The sequence below is a fragment of the Falco cherrug genome, chromosome Z (assembly GCF_023634085.1).
Source record: "Falco cherrug isolate bFalChe1 chromosome Z, bFalChe1.pri, whole genome shotgun sequence".
Taxonomy (NCBI): Eukaryota; Metazoa; Chordata; class Aves; order Falconiformes; family Falconidae; genus Falco; species Falco cherrug.
In genome coordinates, this window is record NC_073720.1 from 1,913,564 (window position 1) to 1,940,613 (window position 27,050).

The 27,050-nt window shown below is 44.5% G+C and overlaps 1 protein-coding gene across 1 annotated transcript in view; it reads right to left on the reverse strand.

Annotated features, from left to right (window-relative positions):
* Positions 1-27,050, reverse strand: part of DCC (DCC netrin 1 receptor) — a 556,872-nt gene that overhangs the window by 117,772 nt on the left and 412,050 nt on the right. Inside the window, exon 12 of the mRNA XM_055699136.1 lies at positions 21,693-21,742. Within this exon, the coding sequence (XP_055555111.1) occupies positions 21,693-21,742 (50 nt within the window). The remainder of the gene's footprint in view (positions 1-21,692; positions 21,743-27,050) is intronic.

Sequence of the window (27,050 nt, forward strand, 5' to 3'; positions counted from 1 at the left end):
CTGGGGCATAGGCTGTTCTTTTATTTGGTCCTGTCATCTAGCACAGCGAGCTCTTCAGCCTGGATCTGCACATGCCTAGAGTGCATATATACCACATTAATACAGGTCATAACAGCAGCAACTGCAGTAATTGTGTGCAGTAATGTAACTTTTTTTTTTTTTCTTGCCCATTTTAATGAAAGTCTGTCCCTCAGGGAACTTGGCACGCGAGTACTGGGGGGGAGAGGAGAGCATAAAGTGTATACAAACTATAAATGTCAACGGCAAGGCATCGCTCACGATGGTACCCAGGGGCATAACTAGAAGCAGCAGAATAACATTAAGAAAGGGAAAATTTAGGATGTTTCAGGAAAGATAAATAGCGATATACCCAGTGAGACGTGTGACAGTGACGCTTGAGATCCCCTAGCAAAGGTGGTGGGACAACTCCAGCACTTAAATGTTTTACCAGTACCTGGGGGAGGTGGGGGAAGAGAGGAAAATAAACCCCTAGACCCGTAAAACTGACTGCTGGGACCAGCAGCGCATTAGCAGTGGCACCAGAGGACACAACAACTCCTTCCAGCTCTCATTTCAGTCATTTTCTAGGGGAAACCTTGACCCAGAACTCATCTGCTGATCCACCATGACCATGAAAAGCACCCTCTGACGCGCACCCGGTGCACCTCAGGTACGAGTTCCCTTACCCTCCATTACAGCCAGGGTCAGATCAGCACAGAACTTCATCACCAAAACAACAAAGAAAAATCTCCCTTACTCCTATTTTTTTTTATTATTATTACTGCACACAATGGTTTCCTTCTTTCAAAGGCCAATAGAAATGAAAAAATTATGTTGAAAGCTAGCAATTAAACTGCTACAGTGCAAATACATGAAGACAATAAACCGAGATGGCCACATTTTTACTGACACCGCCCGATCTTTTGCAATCGTTGGGAGTATGAGAAATGTTCCTATTTCGTTAACTGTCCTGGGCACATATTGCACTGCAAGATGTGATTGTTTCATTTCTAGCCTTCTGGTCTGTGCTGAAAAACTAATAAAATTATTGAGCCTATAGGTAGAGCCACATGACAATTAGTCTATTACTAAGGGGGGGACGAGGGGGGAGCATGCCTCCTTCACCCTGGTCCAACAGGGTGGCTATCACCACCTCTCTTAAATTAATAGCAGCAGCTGAGTCAGGTCACCACTGACCCCAGCTATGAGCTGGGAACATGCCCCATTCGTTACAGTTACACGTGCAGCCAAGGGTGAATGAGAGAATATTTCTACTCAGTGTTTTCTACTGTACCAGCAGAACAAAGCCATAACTTTTAATCACACACACAGAATCTGGCAGAGGAACGGGGCTGGAATAGAGACATAAACCATGCAAAACACAGTTTCTGTGAGTGGACCGAAGACTTGTACCTCTGCATAGAAACCCGCTGTAATTACACTTCTTTACTTGAATGCAAAATCAATATGGAGTTAATGGTGTTGTGATACTACCCGGCAGAGGAGAGGGCTGGAGTTACTTCCCTGTGCCACCCAGGAGCCGTGGCCATCCCATCCTCCTGTTTTGTCCATCCGAGGGAAAGCCAAGGACGGTGGGACACAAAACGGGCAACCAAAGCCATCGCTTGAGCTGCGGGGCAAGCCTTCTTCTGGGTACAGAAGTTTGTCTTGCCCTCATCTACAATTTTTCCATCTTTGCACTGATTTTTCTACTAATTTCTTGCTTTTTTTAACTTTGACTTCTTATCAGCTATCTGAAAGTCTTCGTACACATTCTAACCTCAAAGACATATAATCATCACAGGCTAACCGTGGCTGACTCAACGTATAAATATATAGGAGAGAGAAATAATACATAAAATTACCAAGCCAAATATTACCCCCAAAACGCAATTTTTTTTTTTTTTTGAACGTCCCAATTCCAGCCGGGATGGCAACACCAGCACACAGAAGAGCTGTGATGGAACTCAGCTCGCCTCGCCACACATATTCCCAGCTGTATTTAGGCACCTCCTCATTCCGTGCTTCGTGCAATGTATTATCACTTTTTCCAAAGATTCAACACTCCTGAACTTATTAAATTTAGAAATTTAAACCAAACAACATCTAAACCAGCAAAGAATGAGCCCCTGTGAACACAGACCTGTTTTTCAAGCATTATCCACCTTGGGTGAGTACACAGCTGCACACATGTAACAGGGTGCTGCGGCTACAACTGCAGCCCCCCAGGCTCAGAGCTCAGCGGGACATGTGAAGGAATGCAAAGCGTTCAAATTTCATTTGAAAAAACAGAAGCAGTGTTAAACCAGGGTATTTGTAAGCTTCAGAGATGTCATTTCAACCTGACTGCAGCCTGTCGGCTCATACGTTGCTATCAGCTAAAAGCCAGTTATTTAATGCAACCACTTGTTACTGCTTCCATAATTGAGGCATCTTTTGAGCATATTTAGGAAACGCTCTCCTGAAGAGCTCAGACAGAGAACTGGAGCCACAGGGGAAGTCCATATCACCAATAAACTGGAAGTTCTGGTTTGCTTTGCTATGCAAAGATACTGAATTTTCCAGTTTTCTTTTGTATAGGTCACTTCTATTGCCAGGCACCGAGGAAGCACCGGGGTCTGCAGAAGCCATCCCAAGCCACCTCAAACCCTGGGGGAGCAATCTGTCTCCTAGGATCGGGCTGTTTTCATCTCCTTAATGAAGTTTCTAGAAAAAAGCAGGCAGTTTTAACAGGTTTTCTGGTGTTTGGTTGGTTGGTTTGGTTGTGGGTTTTTTTCCCAAACAGAATTCCTGGGCTCTTTCCTTTTAGAGGTAAGGAACAGATGGAAAAGCAAAACTAATAGATAACACCCACTTTTACACACCTCTCTCTTTCTCTCTCTCTCTCTCTCTCTCTCTCTCTCGCACATCATTTTCCCTTGGAAATTCCCAGGCAGTGCCCACCAGCCTGGATGCTGCAGCCCAGCCAAGTTTGCTCATGGTTGCACAGACTCGCTGCATGTCCTGCCCTGCCTTTCAGTCCCTACTTCCTTGCCTGCCAAAAACTTGAATGTGGAAATCCGTGGCTTTCTGAACCCGACGATACCATGCTCTTTTTGTCACTCAAGCGGATACAGCCGCTCCACCGCAGTCACATACCCAGGTACAAGACGCGTGTCAAACCCCCCACCTCCCCAGATCGTTGGCTCTTCCAAGATGAGCCAAATCTTTTTGCAGAAAGGTGTATGACTGAAAACTCTTGTATGAAAATTTCCATTAAATGTTCTAAAGCACACAGCCACCTAAAATGGAAATTCAGATCGATAAAAGATGCCTGTCCATCCCCGGCAAGGTGTGTGTGACATGCACGGTCCAGCTGGCTGGAGATGGCAGCCCAAGAGCGTTCGGTGTTCACAAGAGATGCGGATTGCCAGCCTGCAAGGCATTTCTAAAAGAATTTTCTCTTCTATTTAACTTTTGCTATTAATTGCAGGTGGTAATGGGCAAGAAGACAAAACACTTTGGCGTTATCTCACAACCTTGCATCATACATACTCTGAAGCAAATAAACTACACGTAAGAAACCAGAGACAAAAGAGAATGTAAAAGTAAACGGTAACACACACTCCTAAGTGCCTCTAACAATTATTCCCATCCTGAAGGACAGGAGGAATTTCGCCATTATGGAACATAACTTTTTTTTTTTGCATGCATTCTTCTTTACAGTAATAAAACAATAATTATGGAAAATGCCACAAATCATATAAATCTGTATACTCTACTGTCAAACTGCAGACGAGATTTTTTTTTTTATAAATGGCACCAGGCCAATATATTTGAGGATGATAAAAGAACATATTGCCAATGTGTATCTCTACATAAAAGGCAATTAAAATACGTTGTTAAGAATTGCTAAAGAAAATGAGGGAAGCCCAAGCACTTGCTGTCTTCTTTTTTTATATATATCTATATCTACTAAATAATACAATAAAAATAAAATCCAATTTAAAAACTCTGCCAATGCTGCAGAAATCTTATGACTCATTACAAGCCATCAGAAATCAAAGGAAGACAGACACCCAAATTATCTCACATCTTGAACCACGAGTGCTCAGACTGAGCCCAGGAATGAATTACTTCTGTGTTTATTTGATCATACAGCAGGATCCTGCCTCGGTAAACTTTTATGACAAGCCATTCCCAAATTTCTGGTGGCTGATTTTATCGCCTCTCGGTGGAACAAAAAGATCCTTGTCCTCAGGAGTGAAGGAATAGCTGTTCGTAATAAACACTCGGGTGGTTATTTGAAAGGACACATCGTTTAGGCTGAGCTTCTTCCATACGCTTCATCTCCTGATGCGAATGGGAAACAAGGAATTTGCAAGTGGGACGGCACAGGAGTTAGCGCCAGGAATACGGCTCCGTGCCACCCTCTCCCTGCGGCATGCCGGCTCTCCGCCGATCCTCCCAGCTTTTGAATGGAACCATTCCCCGACGCAATGCGATTTTCTGTTTTTATTTCTGTACCAGCTGGTTTCATACCTCTGTTTTTAACTGTAAGTCAATCAAAACCATCCCAACTTCCATACGGTTTGGCTACAAAAGCCCTAAAATATTGAGCTCAGCCAAAAGAAATTAATGAGATTTTTTTTCAAAGGCACTTTCCATCGAATACCAGCAGCTAACCAGCCCTGCACTGGGTAAATTGCTTGCTGGCATGATTAAATCCTGGTTCCTCAGGAGCAACCTGCCTGTCAGTTTTCATTAAATTTGGCTGTATTAATACAGTTTTACTTTTTTAACGTAATTAGCAAGAAATCAATAAGAAGCTTAGAGAACATCTTTCAAAATAAATAGGAAATGAGAAAAGGCTACGAGGAATAATCTAGCACTGCCTCTATAAACCCCGCTGGCAGCTCCCTCTGTGCCGGGCTGGTGTTGCAGAGCATCTGCGGAGCCACAGGTCTGGAGGTGAAGCACACATCATTTGTGGGGTACAAAAAATAATTAACATGTTTGCAATTTTAGGGAAGAGCCGTCTAAGGTTTTTTCCAAAGTCCTTTCTTTTCACCCTTTCAGGCCAAGCAGTGCCTGGGCTCTCGTTGTCTTGTGGGGGTACAAATCCAGGCTGCACCACCACTACAAGCCACTGGAGTCAGCCTTTCCCCTTGGAAATACACACCTATCGACAAAACCGTAAGTGCCCTTTGCTCAGAGGCATCCTGGCTTACACCAACGGCTGGCCACCTCTAAGCATGTAAAAGTAAGGGATTTCCATTGAAATATCTTTCACCAAAGTGGAATTTCTGGTAGACACCTTTCTAGAAAACACCATTCTCTCGTCAGCAAGACTGACATCCTTTGATGTCAGCAAAAATGTTACAATTTCTAAAACTTCCCAATTTTTTAGGTCCACATGAGCATCATTCTACCCTGGTGGCCAACAAAGACCATTTGCAATCAGGGACACGCTGAAACCAGCAGCAAGTGTTGCAGGGACCCATGGGGACCAAGAGGTGCTTGCAGGACAGGGAAGCTCTCCCAATGTCCCAGGAGGGCTTTGGAGAAGACCTGGAGGAAGAAAATACCAAACTTATTCATCAGATTCTTACCAGTCTTGGGGTTACAGGTCCCCTTATTTGATGAGTCAGCTTTCTTGTACCTGAAACAAAATATCTTCCCAGCATCCAAGAGACTTTGCTTCCTACAATTTATCCTGATCCTCAATTAATTAAAAAACCCCAAACCCTTGAGCTTAAAAGACAAGTAGGGTGAAAGCTGCCCAGCACCATCAGCTGCCACAATGGGCCCCTCCATGCCCATGGGGCATCCCCGTCCCTACCAGGCACAAGGTGGCATGGGGTGGGAAAAGATGCCCCCCCTCACCGCCTCAAGCATGTTTCCTTATGGCAAAACCAGCTCAAAAAATAAACAGCAACAAAACACATGGTATACCTATTCATTTTCTGGCACTGTTCATTTCTACCTGGGACATACAGATAGCCCCAACCAATAACTGCAAAAATAACATTTTTCTAATATACTTCCAGCACAGCAGCTGCTCTGGCAAGCTCCTTTCACACACACACACCCCCCACCCCCAGCTCTCACTCTGGTTTGGGTTCTGTTCCTCTTTACAATAAATAACAAACAGGAAACGTTATGTTGGTACTTGAGTGCAATGATGTTTTGACTCTTTTTTTACAACACTGGAAGCATATTTGGGCTCTGCATGCAACTGTGGCACACAGTAGCTCTGACAAGGTTTTTAAACAGCTGGAAACTTCTGAGAACTTCTATAGAGATGCTGAATATAATTAATACTTAAGAGGAGCTGTAGAACATCCGTGCTGAAAATAAACTTATGAATATACATGAGATGTGCCAAACCTTGTTGGATATTGGCTACTGGAGGGGAACAGTAATGTTGAAATGGAAGGTAAAGAAGCAGACAGCAAGCAGAAAAATGTGACCTTTTAGATTAAACGAAGTCTGTTTGATGATGGAATAACTGGAGGAGCAAGGACTCCCTTAGACAAGGCAGTGAAACCTCTGCAACAGCAAATTTTGAAGCAGGTGAAACCTGCAGGACTGAATTACCTTCATTACTGGTGAAGACAACTGCCTCAGGCTGAACTGCTACACCAAATGTCAATTAAAAATCTCAACAAACTCGAAGACCAAAGTACAGAAAATGTGTACTTTGTGCCAGTTAAAAGTATACGTAGATTCTGGTATGAGGTTGGGTTTTTTTTTTTTCCCCACCTGAGAATGCTGTGAGCAGCACCTGCAAACCTTGCAGGAGGTTGTGGTTGTCCTGGGGATGTGCCCTTGTTGCTCCCACTCCGCTACATCCACGCGGGATGGAAAACCATCCAACGTTTTTACCAACCTTGAAATCTTCAAAACCAACCCAATCCATGCAATTACAACTATATACATATATACACATGCATGTGTTGTTTGTTTTGGTTGGTTTTTTTTTTTCATGAGATTTCAGCCACACTGAATGCATTCATGCCTGATCCCTGCTCTGGACCACCGTAAGAAAGGGCTCCAGGCACTCGCCATGGAGCAGGTCGGATGCGGACTGTATCACAGTCGACTTCTACTCTAAGCAACGTGGTTACTATTAGCTGAAATGAGAGAGATTTGCAGAATAGGGCTAAAACCTTTCCTCCTGTTTACAGAACACAATTTTTTTTCCTGTGATACCCACACAGAGTTATTCCCCTCCCCCCCATTTATTTTCTCAAGAAGCTATGAAACCTTTCAAAAAAACATACTGAAATGTCATCAACCCACAAAGTGAAGGCGTAGCAGTTAGGAGATGCTGGGCATCCTTTCCCATGCCCAACTCATTGCACAGAATCTTTGATTTGTTTAAAAGATACTCATTAGTTTGCTTTCACTCTGCTCATTCATCCTGCTTCTCAGTCTTGGTCAGAAGACAGAGATACTGAGTTCCTCCTGGGATTTCTATAGCATAAGCACTTTGCAAACACTAATGAATTTAACTTCTGTGCTTGTTCAGGAGTTTATTTTCACAGCACTCCTGTGGAAAGGATGACATTACCCCTTTCTCCCATTTGACTGGGAAAGATTAAGCTCCACTACTTTAGGGTGCTTTACAATGCTTACTATGCAATTCTTTAACCATTTTGCTCCAGTTTTCGCTGTACTAGAGTCCTTTATTCAGTCAAACTACCACTTCTTTTGACATTGCAATTGTGTCTACTCCGTACTTGACAATGACAGCTCCCAGCCCAAGCTGGTCACCAGAAAATGAAGAAGGCACCTGTCGTGGTCACATCTGAAAGACTGGCCAGCCCAGCACAAAACGAGGGGCAGGAATAAAACCAGCTCCTAGCCACAGGGTCAGATTCTGCAACAGTCCCTGCTGTTCACGTGCAGGGAAACACTAAGCCATCAGTCACCTCCACACAAGCTGACCACAGCCTTGCAAGATGTGGAGGCCACTAGTCATCCATCCTTATCATACAATATCTCAAAGACATGTGGCAGCAGGAAGAAAGTCTAAGCCACTGGATCAGGGATGGAGGATTTGACTTTTTAAGGTATTGTCACCTTGTTCTGGCTCCATTTATTTATGCGTGCCACTCGATGCCACTCAAGGAGGATGCTACTCCACGGCCACTGGCACACCTGGCTACAGGGCTTTGCAAACCCTGTCGGCATGCTCTGCACCAAGCCAAGGGCAGGCACCCGTGGCAGAACACGTGAAGGCTGAACCTCTGCATGCCAAGACATGTGCAGAGGAAATCAAGTCAGGTTTCACCCGAAGTCACAGCCCACATTTCGTCTTTGATGACCTCGGTTTATATCAATTGCTCTACAGGCAGGGTATAGAGTGCCTTCAGGGGGATGCTCAGTGGCATGGGCAGCTTTGGGCTCGGGAGGTAAATCAGAAAGTTTTTGATTGAAAGATTTGAAAGAAAGCATCAAAAATGCTCTTCCTCAGGCCCCCGAGACTGGCAGCAGGACAGCAGCCACCAGTCACCCCCTCATTCGGCTTCAGCTGGTGTCTGCCGAGGCAGATAGCATCGTCTTCTCATCTAGAGGGGTTCAGCATTGAGGCAGCACTTTTCCAAAGCTAATTGCTTCCCATGCATGAAACCACGCTCACATCCCATGAGGTAACTGGGGGGATTAATTAGTTTGTATTTGTGAAGCGCTTTCAGGATGAACAATACTTTAGGGAAGTTAATTGTTACTACTTGGAGGTGGTTTTCCCCCCACAAAGCTACAGTGTTCCTCCAGCAGCCATTTTTTTCTCCTTTGCCCTTCAACCACCACACTGCTCCAATATACACATAGGTATATCGTGTGTGTATATATATATGTGTGTGTGTGTGTGTGTGTATATATACACCTATCTATTAGGTATGTCCAGATAGGAAAGGTGTTTTATACCGCAGAAAATCTCTCCTGTTGTTCACATTTCTGCAGCTAATCACCTGCCAGAAGTCACACTGTAGCCTTGGGAAGCTGCTTTCACAGCATCTCCACCCTCTCTTCCCACACCAGACCACCACGCTGGTTTTCTGGTTTATAGGCCTGTTGCCCTTTCAGAAATCAAGTGGCAAATGGTGCCGATTTGTCTCACCCTGTTGGCGATCTGCCTAGAGAACGAGTGAGCACTCCCAGGAGTATGGCAGATGTCTGCAAACGTCCCACAGCCCATCACCACACCGCTTGGAGTAATCTGCTTGCCTGCCACATCCTGAAAGGCGAGTGCAGTGCCCACTCTCAAAGATTCATTCAGTCGAACATTCACTCAAAGACTCACTCAAGACTCGCTCACTCAGAGACTCAATCAAAGACTCACTCAATCGAAGATGCACTCACTCGAAGACTCACTCACCCAAAGACTCAGATTCACTCACTCAAAGACTCACTCACTCAAAGACTCACTCACCCGAAGACTCACTCACTCAAAGACTCACTCAGACTCACTCAAAGACTCACGCAAGACTCACTCAAGACTCACTCAAGACTCACTCAATCGAAGACTCACTCAATCGAAGATTCACTCAATCGAAGACTCACTCAATTGAAGACTCACTCAATCAAAGAATCATTGAATAGTTTGGGCTGGAAGAGCCCCTTAAAGGCCATCTAGTCCATCCCCTCTGCCATGAGCAGGGACATCTTCAACTGGATCAGTCCAAGCTGACCTTGAACATTCCCAGGAATGGGGCACTGACCACTTGTGCCAGTGTCTCACCACCCTCAGCATAAAAAATTTCTTCCTTCTCTCTAGCCTGAAGCTCCCCTCTGTCAGTTTCAAACTGTCACCCCAAGTCCTGTCATTACAGGCCCTATGGAAAACTCTGTCCCATCTTTTTTCTGAGCCCCACTAACACTGAGCACATCTCCCGAGGTCCAGAATGCTGCCAAACCTGACCCTCCCAGTCACGAACGCTCTTGCCACAGCCACACAGCATCCCTTCACAGGCTTCCCATTCCCTAGTTATTAGTTATTACAACTTTTAAACCAGCTCTGCCCTCGAGGGAGAAATCTTGTGGATAAGGCAAATGAAGATTTCCTTTTTTCCCTCCTCATAGCTTCACTTTCTCCACTAAAACCTGCAAATGCAGCAGCTGGAAGAGAGGGGACAGGGCGGAGATGCCCGCATTCTGCACATCTGCTCCAAGGAAGGTGCTGAGCTCCAGATAGGAAACCTGGCCTTTTCATGGCAGTTCATCAAAGCTCGGCTGCTTGGTTACATTATCAAATCAATATAATTCTGGAGCCCTTCCCAGGAATAAAAGTTTTAGAAGATTAGACTAACTACTTGCACCAACCAAGCATACTGAATAAAACACTGCGCTGCTTTTTTTTTTTTTTTTTTTTTTAATAAGGACATTTAGGGCCACCAATTTTACTCACTGGACTATAGCCAAAGAAATCTACGTAAATATAAGTGATCAGAATAAAAATCCATTCATTTGTACGTTATGTGTTCCCCTTTTTTTTTAAAAAAAGTGGCATTTGAAGGCAGGACAGGTGATGCCCGGCTGGCCGTTCCAAGGAAACATGCCCAAGAGGTATCTGAAGGAGGCGGGGATGGAAGGGAAGCTGTGCACTCTAAGCCAGCTTAGAAAGATCTATATTCCATCTGAAATATTAGCAATATCTCGCTGTGTTTGTTTGTTCACAGCAATTGACTCAACTAGTGGACAAGCAAACAGAGGATAACACGGATAACACCTGCGATGCCGGCAAGTGCCAGGCCCTCAAGCTCTGCTGATGTCTGGGGCTAAAGAGCTGCATGGAGGCAGCCCTGGGCAGCCTTTAGCTGCAGGAGGAGATGCTAAAAGGCAGGCAACAGTGCTCTGGGACCCTCGAACGTGGGAATAATAATGAATAAAAGCCAACACGTACAGCCACAGCAGCGAACTGTTATGGCCCATCAGCTGGTAGGGGATGGGAAGCGCGTGGAGCCAAGGGGCCACTTTGGTCCTACTTCGCAGGTCGGAACGTCATCATAAAAATTGTCATTCCCCTGTTCTAGCACCTGGAAGATGAAAATCTGTTTATGAAAGGGGAGACCACTTTGGCAACTGTAGGCTGCTCTTCCGTGGTTTGACAAGAGAAGAAAGTAAAAGCATTATTTTAGAGAGTGAAGTTAACGCTCATAAATTAACGAATCTCAAGCTCTGGTGGGGATGCCCTCCTTCCAAAATAAATTGGCCTGCACCTGCCAGCATTTCAAGGAGGCTAATACTTCATTGAAACCACAATTTTACATCCGATTGAGAGCATCTGTATGGGGTTTTAATGCCCCTTAATTTATGTCTGTTAACCTTAAAGCTTTCATTAATGTCTCTTTGCTTCCTGAGTGTGCAATACCCTCGATTCGTTTAAAAAAGGAGCAAATCCACTTGCAACACCGACAAGTGGGCCCAGCACCCCAGCTCAGCGTGCTGCCGGCACTGGGGGTGCTGGGACTACGTCGACTTGCTCCTGATGTTGTATCTCAAAGTCTTCCACACAGCCAAGTGGACCTTCAAACCCACAGCCCTGCACTGTCCTGAATTTGTTGGAATTCAAGGGAATTGAAGGAAGCTGAGGCAGCACTGGATGCCCAAGGCAAGTCCAACTGCTATCGTGGTAGCGTTCCGGAGTGGTGTTTCCATTTGGCCTTGTCTGCGTTAGGATGCTCAATGTTATTTGCCTCTTCAGCTGTAATAGCACTCTTACTCTCTTTCACAACCCTGCTGTTCTTTTTTTTTCTTTTTTTTTGTTTTTCTTTTAATTGCAAGATGTTCCCTAGTCAAAACAATTACAGAAAATGCATTAGAGCAGAGGACTAAATAACAAAGAAAACCAAAGAAAGCAATGTGGAATAAAATCTGGCAGTATTGCAAAATTAAAACAGAGTGAACCAGAATTAGAGATGAGTGAATTATTTACAGTGAGCCATTTGTCATCCTGTCTGCTTGTGAACGAGGAAAAGTTTGTCGTTTCCTCCAACTCAACCAAGAAAACTGAACAAAACACATTTCCTCATGAGTCCCTTAAATGCAATATATAGGCTGATGGAAATTCTCTCTATAGGTCACCCCAGCTTCTTGCGAGGCAAGCATGGAAGTGTTTCCACGATGACAACTTGGATAGCTGCTTGTAGAGGTTGATACCTACCAGACGTCTGTGCTCAAATGCCGTGGCCCTGAAATGGTGTAAAACCCCACTGCACACCATACTGACAAGGACAAGCCACTCGCCAGATCGTGGCAAATAACATAAACATTTTGGCTCTGAGACAGTGTGAGTGCTCTGAAAGACCCATGCAGTTCTGGAAGATGCTTCAATCCCTAATTCAAGGCCAACTTGTAACAGGGATCAGAAAGTTAATATTAATTTTGAAGATGCTTATGTCACTTTCAAACGCATGAGGGCTTTAGCAAGCTCCAAATTTTGGAAAGAGAAAGTAGAGCGCTGCCACAGACAGATGGAATCAACCCCTGAATTAAACCTTTGCTCCTAAACCAGCTGGGATTTAAACACGGATCTACCAGCTACCTCTTCTCAACTAAAAACATCACTTCTTTACATTTATAGACATTTTGCCGGCAAGAAAGGCAGCTCTGCTAAGTTCAACTGCTTTGCCTGATATTAAAAACAACATTGTGCTTATCAGGACCAACATTACGCCGGTAATTTTCAAGGAACGTATGTATAAATTAATAAACCACATGTTTACCACAACACATTAAATTAAGGAGAAATATATTTAGGAACAGATCTGCGCTGCTTCGGTTGTTATGATTATAAATGATTTTGTCAGTCTAACTGCAATGGGATAAGGATCTCTTAAGGGAGTAAAAGTAAATGTTACAACTACAGAACGATGCGCAGCATCCAAACGCGTGTCCTGGCAGGGATGGAAGCACTTGTGCCAATCTGCTTAAGGGTTTTGCAGAATTTCTGACAACATGACAACCCTCATGAGGTCAAGGTTTTCTTTGGGAGGATCTGGATCCTTCCACGCCTGTGCAGAGCAGAGAGCAGAGAGCAGAGCTGGAGCCGACAACCTCACCCTCCCGAAAGCCCACGAGACAGACAGGTCGCCGTGGGACAGACGGAAGGGTGGCCACACACCACAACAACTTTTTATGGCCTCAGCATTTTGCTCAGGTATCTTTTTTTTTTTTTTTCCTGCTCCTTCATTCCAGCCCATGCACTCGCTGGCTGAAGAGGTTTTTACAACAAGAAGAAATGGGAAAGCCCTGTCCAAGGCTGGTGTTTTACTGACCGTGGAAGTATTAGATTTTGAAGAGAACCATCCGTCAGGAAATACTGCATGTCAAAAATACGTTTTTTCCACACAGAAACACAAAGCAGACAGCTTTTCCAGTTCAACTGGCAATAGACACCCTGTCTCTTCCCACTCTGGATGGAGCCCGTGATGGCCAAGCCCATGGTCACGGTACTTCAGTGCATATCCATGAAAATTCCTGTTTGGCATCATCCTAAACTAAAGATAAAACTTCTAACCTCTCATTCCTATTAGAAGTCTCACAATCAAAAGACCCTGCTGTATGCATCTCAAGCCAAACCCCAAATCCACTGACAGAAACCATCGCCCTGTGCACGTCACATGCCACGGGGAGAATTTACAACCAGACGGGCTGCACTGACGTTAGGTACAACTGCACGAGCACTTGAAACAGCAGCCTTCAGTCCCTTACCACACTGTGCAAAAGTTTAGGGGAAAAAAATACCCAACCATGGTTCAAATTAAAGTTTTTGTGGTTTGGGAAAATCACAGAGTTATTTTTTGTGCTACTGCAAAACTTATTTTTCACTTGTAATCTAGAAGCGTATTCTTTGTCACGTATTTTTGGGGTTTTTTTCTAATATTTAGTGCCTTCTGGATAATGTGACTCTTAACTACACCTAATCCATACATGTAAAATAAAAAAGTAGAACCATAAAATACAATATAGAGATACATGTAAAATAAAAAAGTAGAACCATAAAATACAATATAGAGATATTATGCCCTTTTTGTGGATACGGGCTGTATCAAAACAGCTTCCTCCCAGAGTACAGGAAAAGATTCAACAGTTACACATGAGGAAGGGTTAAAAGTTACCAAGATAGTACTGGGAACTGTGATGGCTGGGAGGCCAGAGGGCAACACCAGAAGCTGTCAAACTGCTGCTTCAGCATCACCCAGCTGCCTCTGGCTGCCAGGGACAACTGCCTAGAGGCTTGCTAGATGACAATTTTAATATTTTTTTTTTCCTGATCTCAAGCTTCTAGGTAGAGCAGTTACAATCATACCAGGCTGGGTATTTTTGCTGCCATTAAAATTCCTTTGTGATCGGTAAAGTCTGACTTGGAAGCTCTCCATGTCACTTGATTAGAAGGGATATCGGTATTTTAACCTGCTATGCTTCTTTATTTCCAAAGATGCGTAGAAACCATGTTGTCCTGAGCATGGAAAATAAAATCCTGGCATTTAGCCCAGCATCTCCTTCTCCCTGGCTCTGGGGTGGAGGCACCAGGGAGAGGGGTAGCGCAGCACGCACTGTCTGTTCCCCTGCCCATTCCTCCTGACCTTGTCTTTCTCCTTCCCTCATCTTTTTATTGCTTCTCTCAGAGATACCAGCAACATATAGCTCTACTAATCAGTGTCATAGCTCATTAATTTGCTTTATTGCTCTCTGGGTAAACCTCTCATGCTACACTGTTCAGAAGCTACCGAGTCTTTATCATTAAGAAATAAGTGCCCAGAGCTCCTGCTCTGTGTGTTGCCTGGGTGCATTAAGTGGTTTAATAGTATCTCTAAATTTATCTTAAATGGAAAGGTGGCCAGAACATTCATCACCTTGAACAAGGTTTAATCAAATCCCATAACATAATGAATCTGTCCGGTTTTGACACCATAACCTTTGAGACTTCAGACAGACTAGGCAGCGAGGTGTCGGACAGGGACGATAGATTTGGAGTAACACAAAAAGTTATCGTGCTCTTCAGGATAAACTGCTCCTTGCACTGGTGTGATGCGCTTTGAAGTGCACCAATATAATGACTTCTTGATCACCACACATCTTCCAGAAGGATTAATTCAAGGGATATTCACTAAGAGTGAATATTCACCCACAAACAGTTTGGGTCTCCGAAGTGTGTATAATTAAAAGTGAGAATTGGAAGGTATTGATCTACAAGGTTCAGCAAATTTTCTCCTTTTAAAGGTTATGCTCAATGCTTGTTACTATCCTGTCCTATTTGTAATAGATTTAAAGGTTAAAGAGGTCCTTCTCTGTGGTCTTCTCCATAAGCAATATATTTAAAGGTTACGTACATTGTTTCTAGAGGACACACCTCTAAATTGCAGTGACGGTCATTTTGATTTTACTTTTTGGTTCTTCAAAACTACTTATTTGGTATTGATTCCTTTCTGAGGAATCCAATCTCAATCCCAGTTCACAGCTCATCTTTTCCTACAGCCACACCATTTGCCTATATCTGAGAGCTTTGGTCTCCACAGCACTTTACAGACGTTAGCTAATTAAGTAAATCACTACGTTTTTCACACTTTGCAAATCTCATGTGAAAATCCAGCTTAACCACCCTGTCACTGCCTCATCCTTGCATGAAAGGCCAGGCAGAACGTGCACAGGGTTAGCCCAAGTAAGCACCTAAACTTACTAGCCTAGTGCACAGGGTTAGCCCAAGAAGGACTTAAACTTACTAGCTGGCTGCCTTTGCTGCGGAGCTCTCCTGGCTTTTTCATACGTATCGATTCACCATCCCTGCTGGAAGGTGGTTTTGGTGAACAATACTGAATGGTACCACCAGAAGACCTGTTTCATCGGATTCCATCTTTGCGTCTGTAGTATGGGATAACCCCCTCAACCACCTGTGACACAGCTGCTCAGTCCTGTGCCAAAGCACTGCACGCCCTGCTGCTTGCTTAGGCAGCGATAAACTTCAATGGCAAGGGAAGGGAAAAGTATGGAGTAGAATTAGGGTAGAATAAGAATAGAATAAGAGCTGAATGAGAATTAGAATAGAACAGAATTAGAGAAAGATGAGTGCAAGAATAGAGAAAGACAAGAGCAAGAATAGAGCAAGACAGGAGCAAGTCAGGAGCAAGTCGGGAGCAAGACGGGAGCAGACAGGAGCAAGACGGGAGCAAGACGGGAGCAAGAGGAGAATACAATAAGGATCGAATTAGAATAGAATAGTATTAGAACAGATTATATTTTCACTTGGAAGGGACCTCCAACGATCATCTAGCCCAACTGCTTGACCGCTTTAGGGCTGATCGAAAGGTAAAGCACATTATTAGGGGCATTGTCCAGATGCTTCTTGATTACTGACAACCTTTGGGCATTGCCCACCTCTCCAGGAAGAGGTTTGACCACCCTTTTGGTAAAGAAATGCTTCCTCACGTCCAGTCTGAGCATTATAAATAATGCTCATTCAGGGGAAAAAACACCTCCCATGTCAACTAAATGGTTCACATATGATAAAAGATATTCAACAGAATATATTGTACTCACTTCAAGCAGTCTGTCCAGCCTTAAAAGAAACAGTCTCTCTCCATAGTGCTTTATCATAAAGGTCCCAATCCATCCTCATCCTCCAGCGAGCCAGTGGCACTACATGGGGATGATGAACAGCTCTGCAACAATTCCTCCGAAGGTTTAGGATGCATTTAAAGCATATTTTAATGTACATTTAGCGGCAGAGCAATTTTAAGCAGCTGAGCTAAATGCAATCTGACAGAATGGTTGATCTCTTTGGTTGGGCAGGAGCATATCACTTGCTGTCAGTGCAAAGCAGCCTCCAGATCCAGATGCCGAGCAATGAAAAAAAGTATTTGTGCAGTGGCAACATCTGGCTCCTGCATGCCTCATGTCTGTCATGGAGCATTGCAAGGCACGTCTCCTCATGCCTGCATCCTCCTCAACAGCAGAAATCAACGCAGGAACCAAAATGGGGGGGGGGGGGGGGGGGCGCGAGGAGGAGAAAGGTCATAACATTTTAGTTTGGCAGCTTAAAAATGGTGAAGGCTTTGTGCCACAGACTGTCAAAGAGCTGATAGTTTGGTGACAACTTTAACTTGGAGGCTGCGAAACATCTGCCAGCTGAGTGGCAGACCCATGTGTAGAGGACACAAAACCCCTGACAAAAGGATTGTTTGCTTTAGGTCCCACCAGCTGATCGTCTCTAGCCAGAGACCAGCAAATGGGTTACTGTAAGGTGTCCCATAGGTACTGTAAGGTGTCCCATAGGTGAGCACCTATGAGAGCAGGCAGCTGGATGCCTAATTTCCAAGTGCCTAAATCCTCTGGGTAAAAAAATTAGAAAAAGGACAGAAACCCAACAGAAAAATATCCGTGTCATTTTAAAAAGTACAGCTAGTGCCAAAGCACCTATCTCCCCTAAAACATTCCGCAGTACTCACCTTAGGCACTGTTCTCCAATACAAAACCTTAAGATGCTCAAATGGAATTAAAAATAGAGTGAGCTGCTGTGCCGCTGACCACAAACTGCCCTTGTCTGGGCTGATCCCAAAGTCAAGCTCAGCCTTACACCAGCCAGCTGCGATGCCCACCAGGCTGGGGCTGGATCAGCTGCTCTGCCCCTGGCAGCGATGCTCCCAGTGCTCCCGATGCTCCTGATGCTCCATGCTCTGCCCCCCAGCAAAGTCACAGCCACGTGTTTAATTCGGTCAGCTCTCCAAAATGCTGGTCCGATGGCAGAAATACCTCACAGCCCCGAGCGGGTCCAAGCTGCCATGAGGAAAAGGTATGTAGCCATGTGTTTAAGTAGTGTGAAATGAAGGGATTAGTTCGGGGTGGAGGTCCTGATACCCACTAGCCTACCCCTTCCAACAGTAAAATATGCTTTCCATGGCTGCAGAGATTCTGCTAGGAATAATTAACCGTGTGAGGCAAAATAAAGGTGAGAGTTTTGCTCAGCAGATGTTAAACAATACAATTGTTCACACTACACAATTCAACAATACAATTATTCGAGTGTCTATTCAGCAAATGTGGAACTGAAGTCTATGACCGACGGCTGCTACTAGCTTAAGTCACCTTCTCCGCTGTCAAATTTAATAAAGCCCCCTGTATTTTATTAACATGAACCAGTGATTAAGGCAACTCCTCCCACAGTTTATTTATAGGCATTTTGCAGATCTCATGAACCACACACACTTTGATTTGTGGTACAATGCCGCAAACATCATGGGGCAGGATGACGGTGACACAAACACACACACTCAAAAGAAATGAGAACCCCCCTCCCAGATTCATTATGTGCCCTTTAACTTTCCCCCGGAGAACGGTACCGGTTACGTTCTCAGGGCCCTACCTACCACTTGAAAAGCTTTAAACCAGGAGCAACCCCATTCCTCTCAGTGGAACTACGTCCCGGGATTACATCACTACTAAATATGGCTAAAAAAATTCTGCTCCTACAGTCAGTTCCAATTGTTTCTTTGCAACCCACTGTATTTTAAAATGGGAAGAAAAAATAGTTACGGTTTTAATTAAGAGAAATCTATAGCTATTTATGCACTTTTTGCTAATTAGTAACCACTATTTAAAAAATGACAGAAAGTCAAACTGCACCAATCTTCAAAGCAAGGACGTAAAGAAGTAGACAAATACGTAAAAGTGCAGATCTCCTTTTTTTTAAAAAAAAAAAAAACAATCCACATTCTGTTTTTAAATATCTAACTCTTGATAATTTAGTTTCACTTCCATTTGCAGGTCTTACACTTTTTTTGGTTTCCTAAAGGCCTGCTGTAAAACTGCTGCCCTGTTTTCACCTCCTCTGCCCACTAAAATGTGCCAATGGCCGCAGCGTTCCTGCCGGGAGAAGTCACTGATGCAAAACTCCGTTCACCTGTTAAGCCTCGCACGTGTCATTTTCCTTAGGCAGAGCAGGCTATTTTCAAACAAAATAATCAGAACTACAGCTCCTCTTTCTTATTAGCTCATCTCTAATTAAGAGCCCCTGCAAGCCCCCATGTGCTTTGCCAGCTCCTGCTGTTGACCTGCCCCCTTACTTGTCTCCGCTGCTCCCGTGTCGCGTTCACAGCGAAATCTCCTTTAGGACCGTATTTGTGTCACCGTTGTCAATTCTGCCCTGCCTGAGGTCTCCAGTCACAGCACACCATCAATATTTAAGCAATAATCATGATAATAGTAATTCATATCGAGCATCTTCCATTTGCTCGGCCATCTCCGTTGTGTTATGAAATGAATAGATCTGCCACCACCGAAGAAAAATAGCATAAAGAGAGAAATCTTATTAAACTAGAGATAAAATTTTAAACAATCCTGGGAACTGTCAAGGCCAGCCTTCGGGCTCTTCTGTGCACCACTTGGAACCAGTTAGCAAACTAGGACGGTTATTTAGTCATTTGCTTTGATTTAATCAGGTTGTGAATTTTAAGTGTTTAATCAAATTAATTATGTCTGCTGCCAAGACAGAAGAAAAGCAAGAATATGATAAAAAGCAGAGTGCAGAAATACAACATTCTGGGTCATTGCAGTCTTTACAAGAGCGGGAGACTGCAACTCAGCTTTTACCAATAGGAGCAGTTTAGTTGTGCCTCAACCACAAGTGCCACAGGAGTTGCATGGCAAAAGAACGGGCAAAGGTTGGTTGAGGCATGGTCTTTGAAGACGATTCTTCTATTTGAAGAACCTTTTTATTCCTTAAGATTCAGTGAGTCTAGCTCATTTCTCTATTTGTTGTTCCAAACTACCTAGATGTAAATATTTAAATTCTAGACAAGCTTTATCGAGATTTACTGGAATATGTTGGGATCTGTTCTTTCTTGTGCCTGCACTACCTACAGGATCCAGCCCCAGAGAGTCCCAGCTGGCCCCACGTATCTTTTTCTCTCCAGTGAAGAACCCCATTTCATACACACCCCCTTAAAATACTTTTTTACACAGTTATTATGTCACACTTGGTACCAGCCTGAGAGCTCAGAATCTGACCCTCAGCCTCATGAGAGGGATGCTTTGGAAGGTCTTGGATCTCCAGCTGCACAGATGTGGTTTGGAGCGGAGGGAAAGGCGGATGCCAGCTGCCCACAGCCACCCTTGTCTCAGGCTACGAGCGATGGAGAAGTCCTCACATCACCACCGGTGTAGTTCGCCAGCACTCACACTTGGTCGCGTAGGGGAGGACTGAGACCCCTTTCTTTTGCCTACCACAAAAGAGCTACGCTGCACAATACAGTTCAGCCAAACGCTCCAACATTTAAATAAAGAAAAAAAACAACCACATTTGCCCAATACAACACTTATTTCTGCAAATTAATAGCCCATCAAATCTTCCAAGACTTCCATCCTGATGACAGTGGAGAGGGGCAAGTCCATCCTCTCTCACCCCATTGGTAAGTACCAATAATGCAATAATACGCCTTGGGGTAGGAGCTTCTGCACACCATCCCATGCAGCTTGTTTTCTCTTTTTCTTCTAAGTACTTTAAATGTAAATGATCACCACAAAAGGTCATAAAACGTGATCAATTGCTCTGTGACATTTTACCTTGAGAATATGGAAGAAAAAGTAAACACAGAGGTTTGGAACAAGATGGGCCAGGACATCAATGCCCTTTGGGCGCTATGTGTTAGAGGAATTTAAAAGTAACCGGAGCTGGGTGCATTAGAAAAATAATAATAAAAAAAATAATCAGAATATATGTTTGTGAAAACAAGCAGTAGATGAGAAAGATCAAACCGACAGGTACTCATTGTTCCCAGCATATCAGAGATTCTATAAATGCCTCCTCAACTGCAGTTTATCCTTGCCCGGGAGCTTGGGGCTCCTGCTCCTTGGTAGCTGTGCAAATAGCGATCTCCAAAGTTCATGTCCAAGGGGACATCCTGACAAGACACAACAGTTGTTTTTTTCTGCCTGCCATTAACGCTTTAAGGTGTGAGCTTTTCCACATCCCAATGAGCCTATCATTGAAATCAGCTACAGAATAAAAGCTTGCGTAGTCCCAGTAAATCGAAGGAATTAATACAAATCAATAAAATAAAAATAAAAATAAAACCTTTTTCAAACTGTATTCAGAAACAGCACTCAACAAGTAATAAGCATAATTAACACCTATTCCATACAAGATTATGTTATGAAATAATATCAAACCACTTCATCAGTGATACAGAAACGCTGGACTTTTTTAAGGAGGAAAGTACCCCATTGATAAGAAAGATACAGCACCTTTACCAAAACAAAGATATTTGTTGGAATAAGCAAGACGCCAGCAGACTTACCTGCACACGATGCATATAACCAGCCAAAGAAAAAGTATTTCTTTCCCACACGACCCCTTCCCCAGGAACAGCTCTGCTGCTCGTTATTCCTCAGGTGATTCCCTTTAATCAAAGTGCACTTACATTTACTAGGGGTGTTAGTCTGCAATGAGGGAATGGGTTCTGCTCCTTCGCCTACATTTAAGTGATATTACTGTTGCTGAAGCCTCTCTGGAAAAATCACTGCTTCTCCCAGAAACATTTTTTGGGTGTTTCAGTTCTTATTTTACCATTATCACCCAGACCAGCGAAGGGAACCTCCTGCAAAGGGCAGACTGGGTCTCTTTGTGTAGGCAAAAGCTACACCGAGTAGAAACAGCTACAGAAATACTCGCAGTCGTAGGCTGTGAGGTGCTGAGCATGTGGCAGACTTACCCTGGAGTTCACCACTTCCAAGGAGACATTCCGAGGCATCGCACTGGGCACTGAAAGGGAAGAAAAGCACCAAGAAATGGAAAAAAAAATGACCATTAGTGTCTAAGACAAAAGAGGTTACATCAAATATTTCTCTCGGAAAGAAAAAGAGCGCAGATTTTACACCTAGTTTATAATCTGATCACAACTGTGCAAGCTAATCCAGGTGGCACTTCAGAGGCCCCCCAGGGAGAGGAAAAACAAATGCATCTGTTCATTTCTTCCCATTTTTGATAGACCTATTAATAAGTCCTTCAAACAGCCAGTCAGCAGGCCCCCTGCAGTGACACCAACTACTTGAATTCAGTTATTTGTTATAAACTTGTTCAGAAATAAACAAGAACATGCTACAATTTCTCTGGCTTTTTTTTTGTTTTGTTTTGTTTTTTCTCCCACTAAAGTGTATTTCAGAACCTATATAACATACAGACAGAGGGGGTTATTCCTCTCTCAGTAGCACCAGTGCACCTCTTTTTACAAGGATGCCGGAGAGGGAAACAGAACTGAACATCTGGGTTTAGATATTATTTAAAAAGACAGTGCTTTACACTAAGGCTTTGCTTGTTGTTGTATGTAATATAATCCATACCTGGTTTTATACAACCAATCCTGATAAATAGACTTTAATACCGAAAGGGGACTAACAGCTATCAACACATGGTCTTGCAAAGATGCCCCATGAGGCATTAATGAGAGGGTTTGGCACCCACAGCTTTAAATACAATAAGTTGTTCTGACACAGGGGTTTTCTTCCACCTTAAAAGTTTCCTTAATCTTACGCTCTCCCTAGCTATAGCCGTAGGAAAATCCTGTCTGGCGCGGGCGCTCAGCATCTGCATGGTTGGACAGACCGTTAGCAACTATTTATTGACAGCTTTCTGCCTGTTTTCCACTCCACGTCTGTGTATTTCTTTCCAACACGCTTGTGTGACAACAGTTCAAATGTATATCCCTCCGGCTGATGGCAAATATTACTTCAACCGTTGCGGAACCGAGAGTTTTAAAAATAAGTCGGTGCCACATCAACTGCCTGATACAAACCTGAAGCTTTATCTTCATTTTCAGAGAAATAATGCCTGCCTGCTCACCTGAGCTACTAACAGTTGAAAAGCAGAGACGTAGGTTTTGCTTACAGAAAGGTGGCCCTGAATTTGTAAAGAGCGAGCTGGAAAAGGATCATTGCAAGTAGCCGACTGAAGAATAGTTTGCAATGTGATGTATTAGGGAAAATGAGAGAAAATGATTTTTTGGGCGTATAAGGATGAATATATCAAGTCGAAGAAGAGTCGTTTAACACATTTTGATATGATATTAACAAGAGCACTAGGGCAAAATCATGCTCATTGCAGCTGTCCACACATTCGGTTTGATTCAGCAAAGATCTACAAGAATTATCTGAGACCTGAAATACCCTAGAGATCAAATACATTAATTTTATTTAAACAAGCGTACTGTTAAGAAGCGCTAGGATTTTTATCTCTTGTTATTTGCAGGAGGAAGGACTTCTGGCCATAGGGAATAATGTAATACGCAAGGAACCCTCCTGCAGCAGGACCCCGGCATGCCTTTCTGTGCACCTCCTTCAGCCTTCACCCCAAATTGCTGCGGGACATACACCACCAAGCAGGATGTATACAGAAGTATTTCTGTCAATCACTTATTCTTGCCAAAACTTTCACCAGAATGAACTGGTGAAATTGTATGTACAGCATAGAGGTGGATATCTCCCCTCTTCCAGTGTAAAGCCACTCCCCGTTGCCCTGTCACTACAGGTCCTGGTACAAAGCCCCTCTCCAGCTTTCCTGGTGGCCCCTTCAGGTGCTGGAAGGTCTCCCTGGAGTCTTCTCCTCTCCAGGCTGAATCACCCCAGCTCTCCCAGCCTGTCCTCAGGGTGGGGACGATTGGTGCAGACCGGCTGCACATCACGCTCTGGAAGAAGCAGCTCCATACACGATGAGGAGTCATCTCTGACCTTAACATCTATGAACCTTAAATCACGCAACAGGCACTAATATGTCATTCAAGGAAAGGACTGTAGCAAGTCGTGCAAATGATGCTTTTCCCCGAATATTTTAAGCAGCCCTGGCCAGACAGGTACTCTGCTGGAAGCTGTCTAGTCACGTCTCTATTCAATGAACAAATCCCCAAAGTGCAACACTCGGTAGCATCCTCAGCGCACAATGCTATTTAAGGATTTAGGTCAGTCAGAGCTAAGTCATTTGTCAGTGCTAATAAGAAAATAGTATTTTAAACAGAGGCTACAAACCAGCAAAAGTAACAATAGCTAACCAGGAGGGACATGCTGGCAGCACAGTCCCATGTTAATACTGTCGTCTTTCATGAAAGCTCTGTGGATCATAAAAAGAAAAAAAAAAAAAAAAGAAAGGGCGGGGAGGGGGGGAGGGGGGGGGGAGGGCTGGAGGGGGCCGGAAATAGAAAAAATACGTGTTTGAATCACAATCGTCTGAAAACTCAAGATTGCTTGGACCCAGAGGTGCAGCCAAACAAGCAGCAAGGAACACAGAAATTCTTCCTCCCTTTAGGGATCTCAACCCACAGAGATTCACGGCTGGAGAAAGTCCAGGGTAAGCACCAGCCCCAGGTCCTAAAAGCAGCAACCACATCTCTGGACCATTTCAAATTGAACCGTGGCAAGATAAGCAAAGATACACATTCAAGGAATATAGAAAACCAACTTGACATCATGCATTTTAACCACCCAGCCCTGCCTGTCCATCAGAGCAGATGGGGCCTGTCCAGGCTGGGGGACACGAGCATCCCCGGCTGCAGGACCCCCATCCCCTCCTCAGCTCCATCCCGACCTGCCAGTGCTCCCCACCCAAAGCATCGTCTCCCAAAGCTGGGTCTCCGATAGCTCTCCAGATCAGCAGCTTTAGAAACCAGGTGGTATCTCTAGTACAGGGACTACTCTTTATTTGTTTCCATGCTGCCCATACCAGCACAAAGTCAGTTTACTGGTATGGCAGCAGCATCACCTGGAACATCTCATCTCCCTCATACGGACCAGATGACACTGCTCACAATCACATTTTTCACTTGGAAAAATACCAGACAGAAAACTCTCTCTGTGGTATACTTGGTATTGCAAAGAGTAAGAAAAGAGAGATTTTGGGAGGCTTCAGAATTAGCCAGATCTGGCAAATGCCGCTATCTTCCAGAAAAGCCTGTTAGCACTGGAGAATATTTGCCCTTGTTTGAAAGCAAAGCAGAACTGCTCAGGGCCCGCGATTCTCAAAAGTGATTCCTCCTTTCTCTCTCCTCTTTCCTGGGCAGTGAAGGCTCATCGCAACACTTTAATCACTGCCAGCTTCAACATCTCCTTCTCATTACTGACTCCTAAGTTTTGTCGCTACTACATATTAGTCCCCTATCAGAGAAACTTCTCTTCATGGGTTTTTTTTTTTTGTTTTACTATTTGTTTCTTTTTCTCTTATTTTGATCATTTATCTTTCTCTTATTTTGATTATTTCTCCCTCCCTTATTTTGATTATTTCTCTCTCGCAAACGCTTGTCAGCTAGCCCAGTTCTGTTGCAGACATGACCGTAACTGATGCGTTCCTCCCCTTTTTTTCCAGATCTTCAATCAAAACAAAGAAATCCAGACCTGAGCCAGCATCGAACCCAAGCGCTCCCACAGCAATACTGGGTGCCTTTATTCCTTGCTCACTGTCCAGGCAAGAAGACATTTTGCATTACCGAACCAGACACCCTGACTCAGTATCTGGGAGTTGCAGAAGATCCAGAGTGCTCCCCTGGCAAACCCACCTCCAGTTTTCTATCTTGCTCAAATAAAGAAATTGGATGCACCTGGTAAAACTTGATTTTGGTTTATTATTCACAGCGGAATTATACCACTCGAAATTAGAGCAGAACTTGTTTCACCTAGCATTAGCTGTGCAGTAAGCAACGAACAGAGACAGATGCATCCAGGGATAACTCGGCACCTTTGTCTCAGCACCGGGTGACTCGGTGGTGGAAGAAGCCTCAGATATACTGGAGAAGCCTTGCTGCAGGTTGGACCAGGTCTAAAGGTAGGGGAGATGAGCCAAACTGTGGCAGACTTACTGATGGGATGAAGGTTCATACGGCAAGAAACTCACATTTGCAGGGTATTTTTGGTTGGGGTATTTTTTTTTTTTCTTTTTTTATAGACTCACAGAATGGGTTGGGTTGGAAGGGACCTTCATGTCCCTCTAGTTCAACCCCCTGCCAGGAGCAGGGACAGCTTCAATGGGATTAGGTTGCTCAGGGCACTGTCCACACTAACCTTGGATGTTCCCAGGGATGGGGCATCGGGCACCTCTCTGTGCCACCTGTGCCAGTGCCTCACCACCCTCACAGTAAAGAATTTCTTCCTTCTCTTGAGTCCGAATTTCACCTCTTTTAGTCTAAACCCATTCCTCCTTGCCCCATCGCTAAAGGCCCTAGAAAAAACTCTTTCCCTGTCTTTCTTCTAAGCCCCCTTTAGGTGCTGGGCGGTGCTTGAAGGTCTCCCCGGAGCCTTCTCTTCTCCAGGCTGGACAACCCCAACTCTCTCAGCAGAGGAGCTCCCATCACTGACAATCCCCCGTGGCCTCCTCTGGCCCCGCTCCAGCAGGTCCATGTCCTCCCTGTGCTGAGGACCCCCGAGCTGGACGCAGCGCTGCAGGGGGGTCTCACCAGAGCGGGGCAGAGGGGCAGAGCCCTCTCCCTTGACTGGCGGCCACGCTGCCCGGGATGCAGCCCAGGGCACTGGGGGCTTTCTGGGCTGCAAGCGCACATCGCTGGGTCAAATCCAGCTTCTCATCCACCAGCACCCCCAAGTCCTTCTCCATCTGGTGAAATTAGAACTTCTCTCAGTTTCTATCTGGTGACATTGAAAAAATAATATATTTTTAGTTGCCCATCAGCTGAAGCCATGTCCTTTGTGGTTTTGCTGGCTGGCTGTCCTTTAGTTGTAGAGCAGAATGGTCCAGAACGAATGAGACAGCTGAGCAAGACCCCTGAGCACCTCGCTGCAGCGACCTGGGAGGCAATGACCCTAGGGGCAAGAGGGACAGGTCCCCAGCTCAATAAATGCCAAAACAAGTACGCTGGGTCACCGAGCCTTGCACCAACTCCAGCCATCAAACCTTCCAAAGGACATTTCGATACCACCTGCACCTTTTCCCAGAAGGTTTTGGGGTTGACACACCAAAAATCTTTTGGGAAATTCCTGTGGAGTTCTTACAGAGAAGAGGAGGAGGAGGGAAACAGCCCAGAATTCTTCCAAACAAATAAAGATGAACTGGACTGCTACCGACATCCGAAAAACTTCAC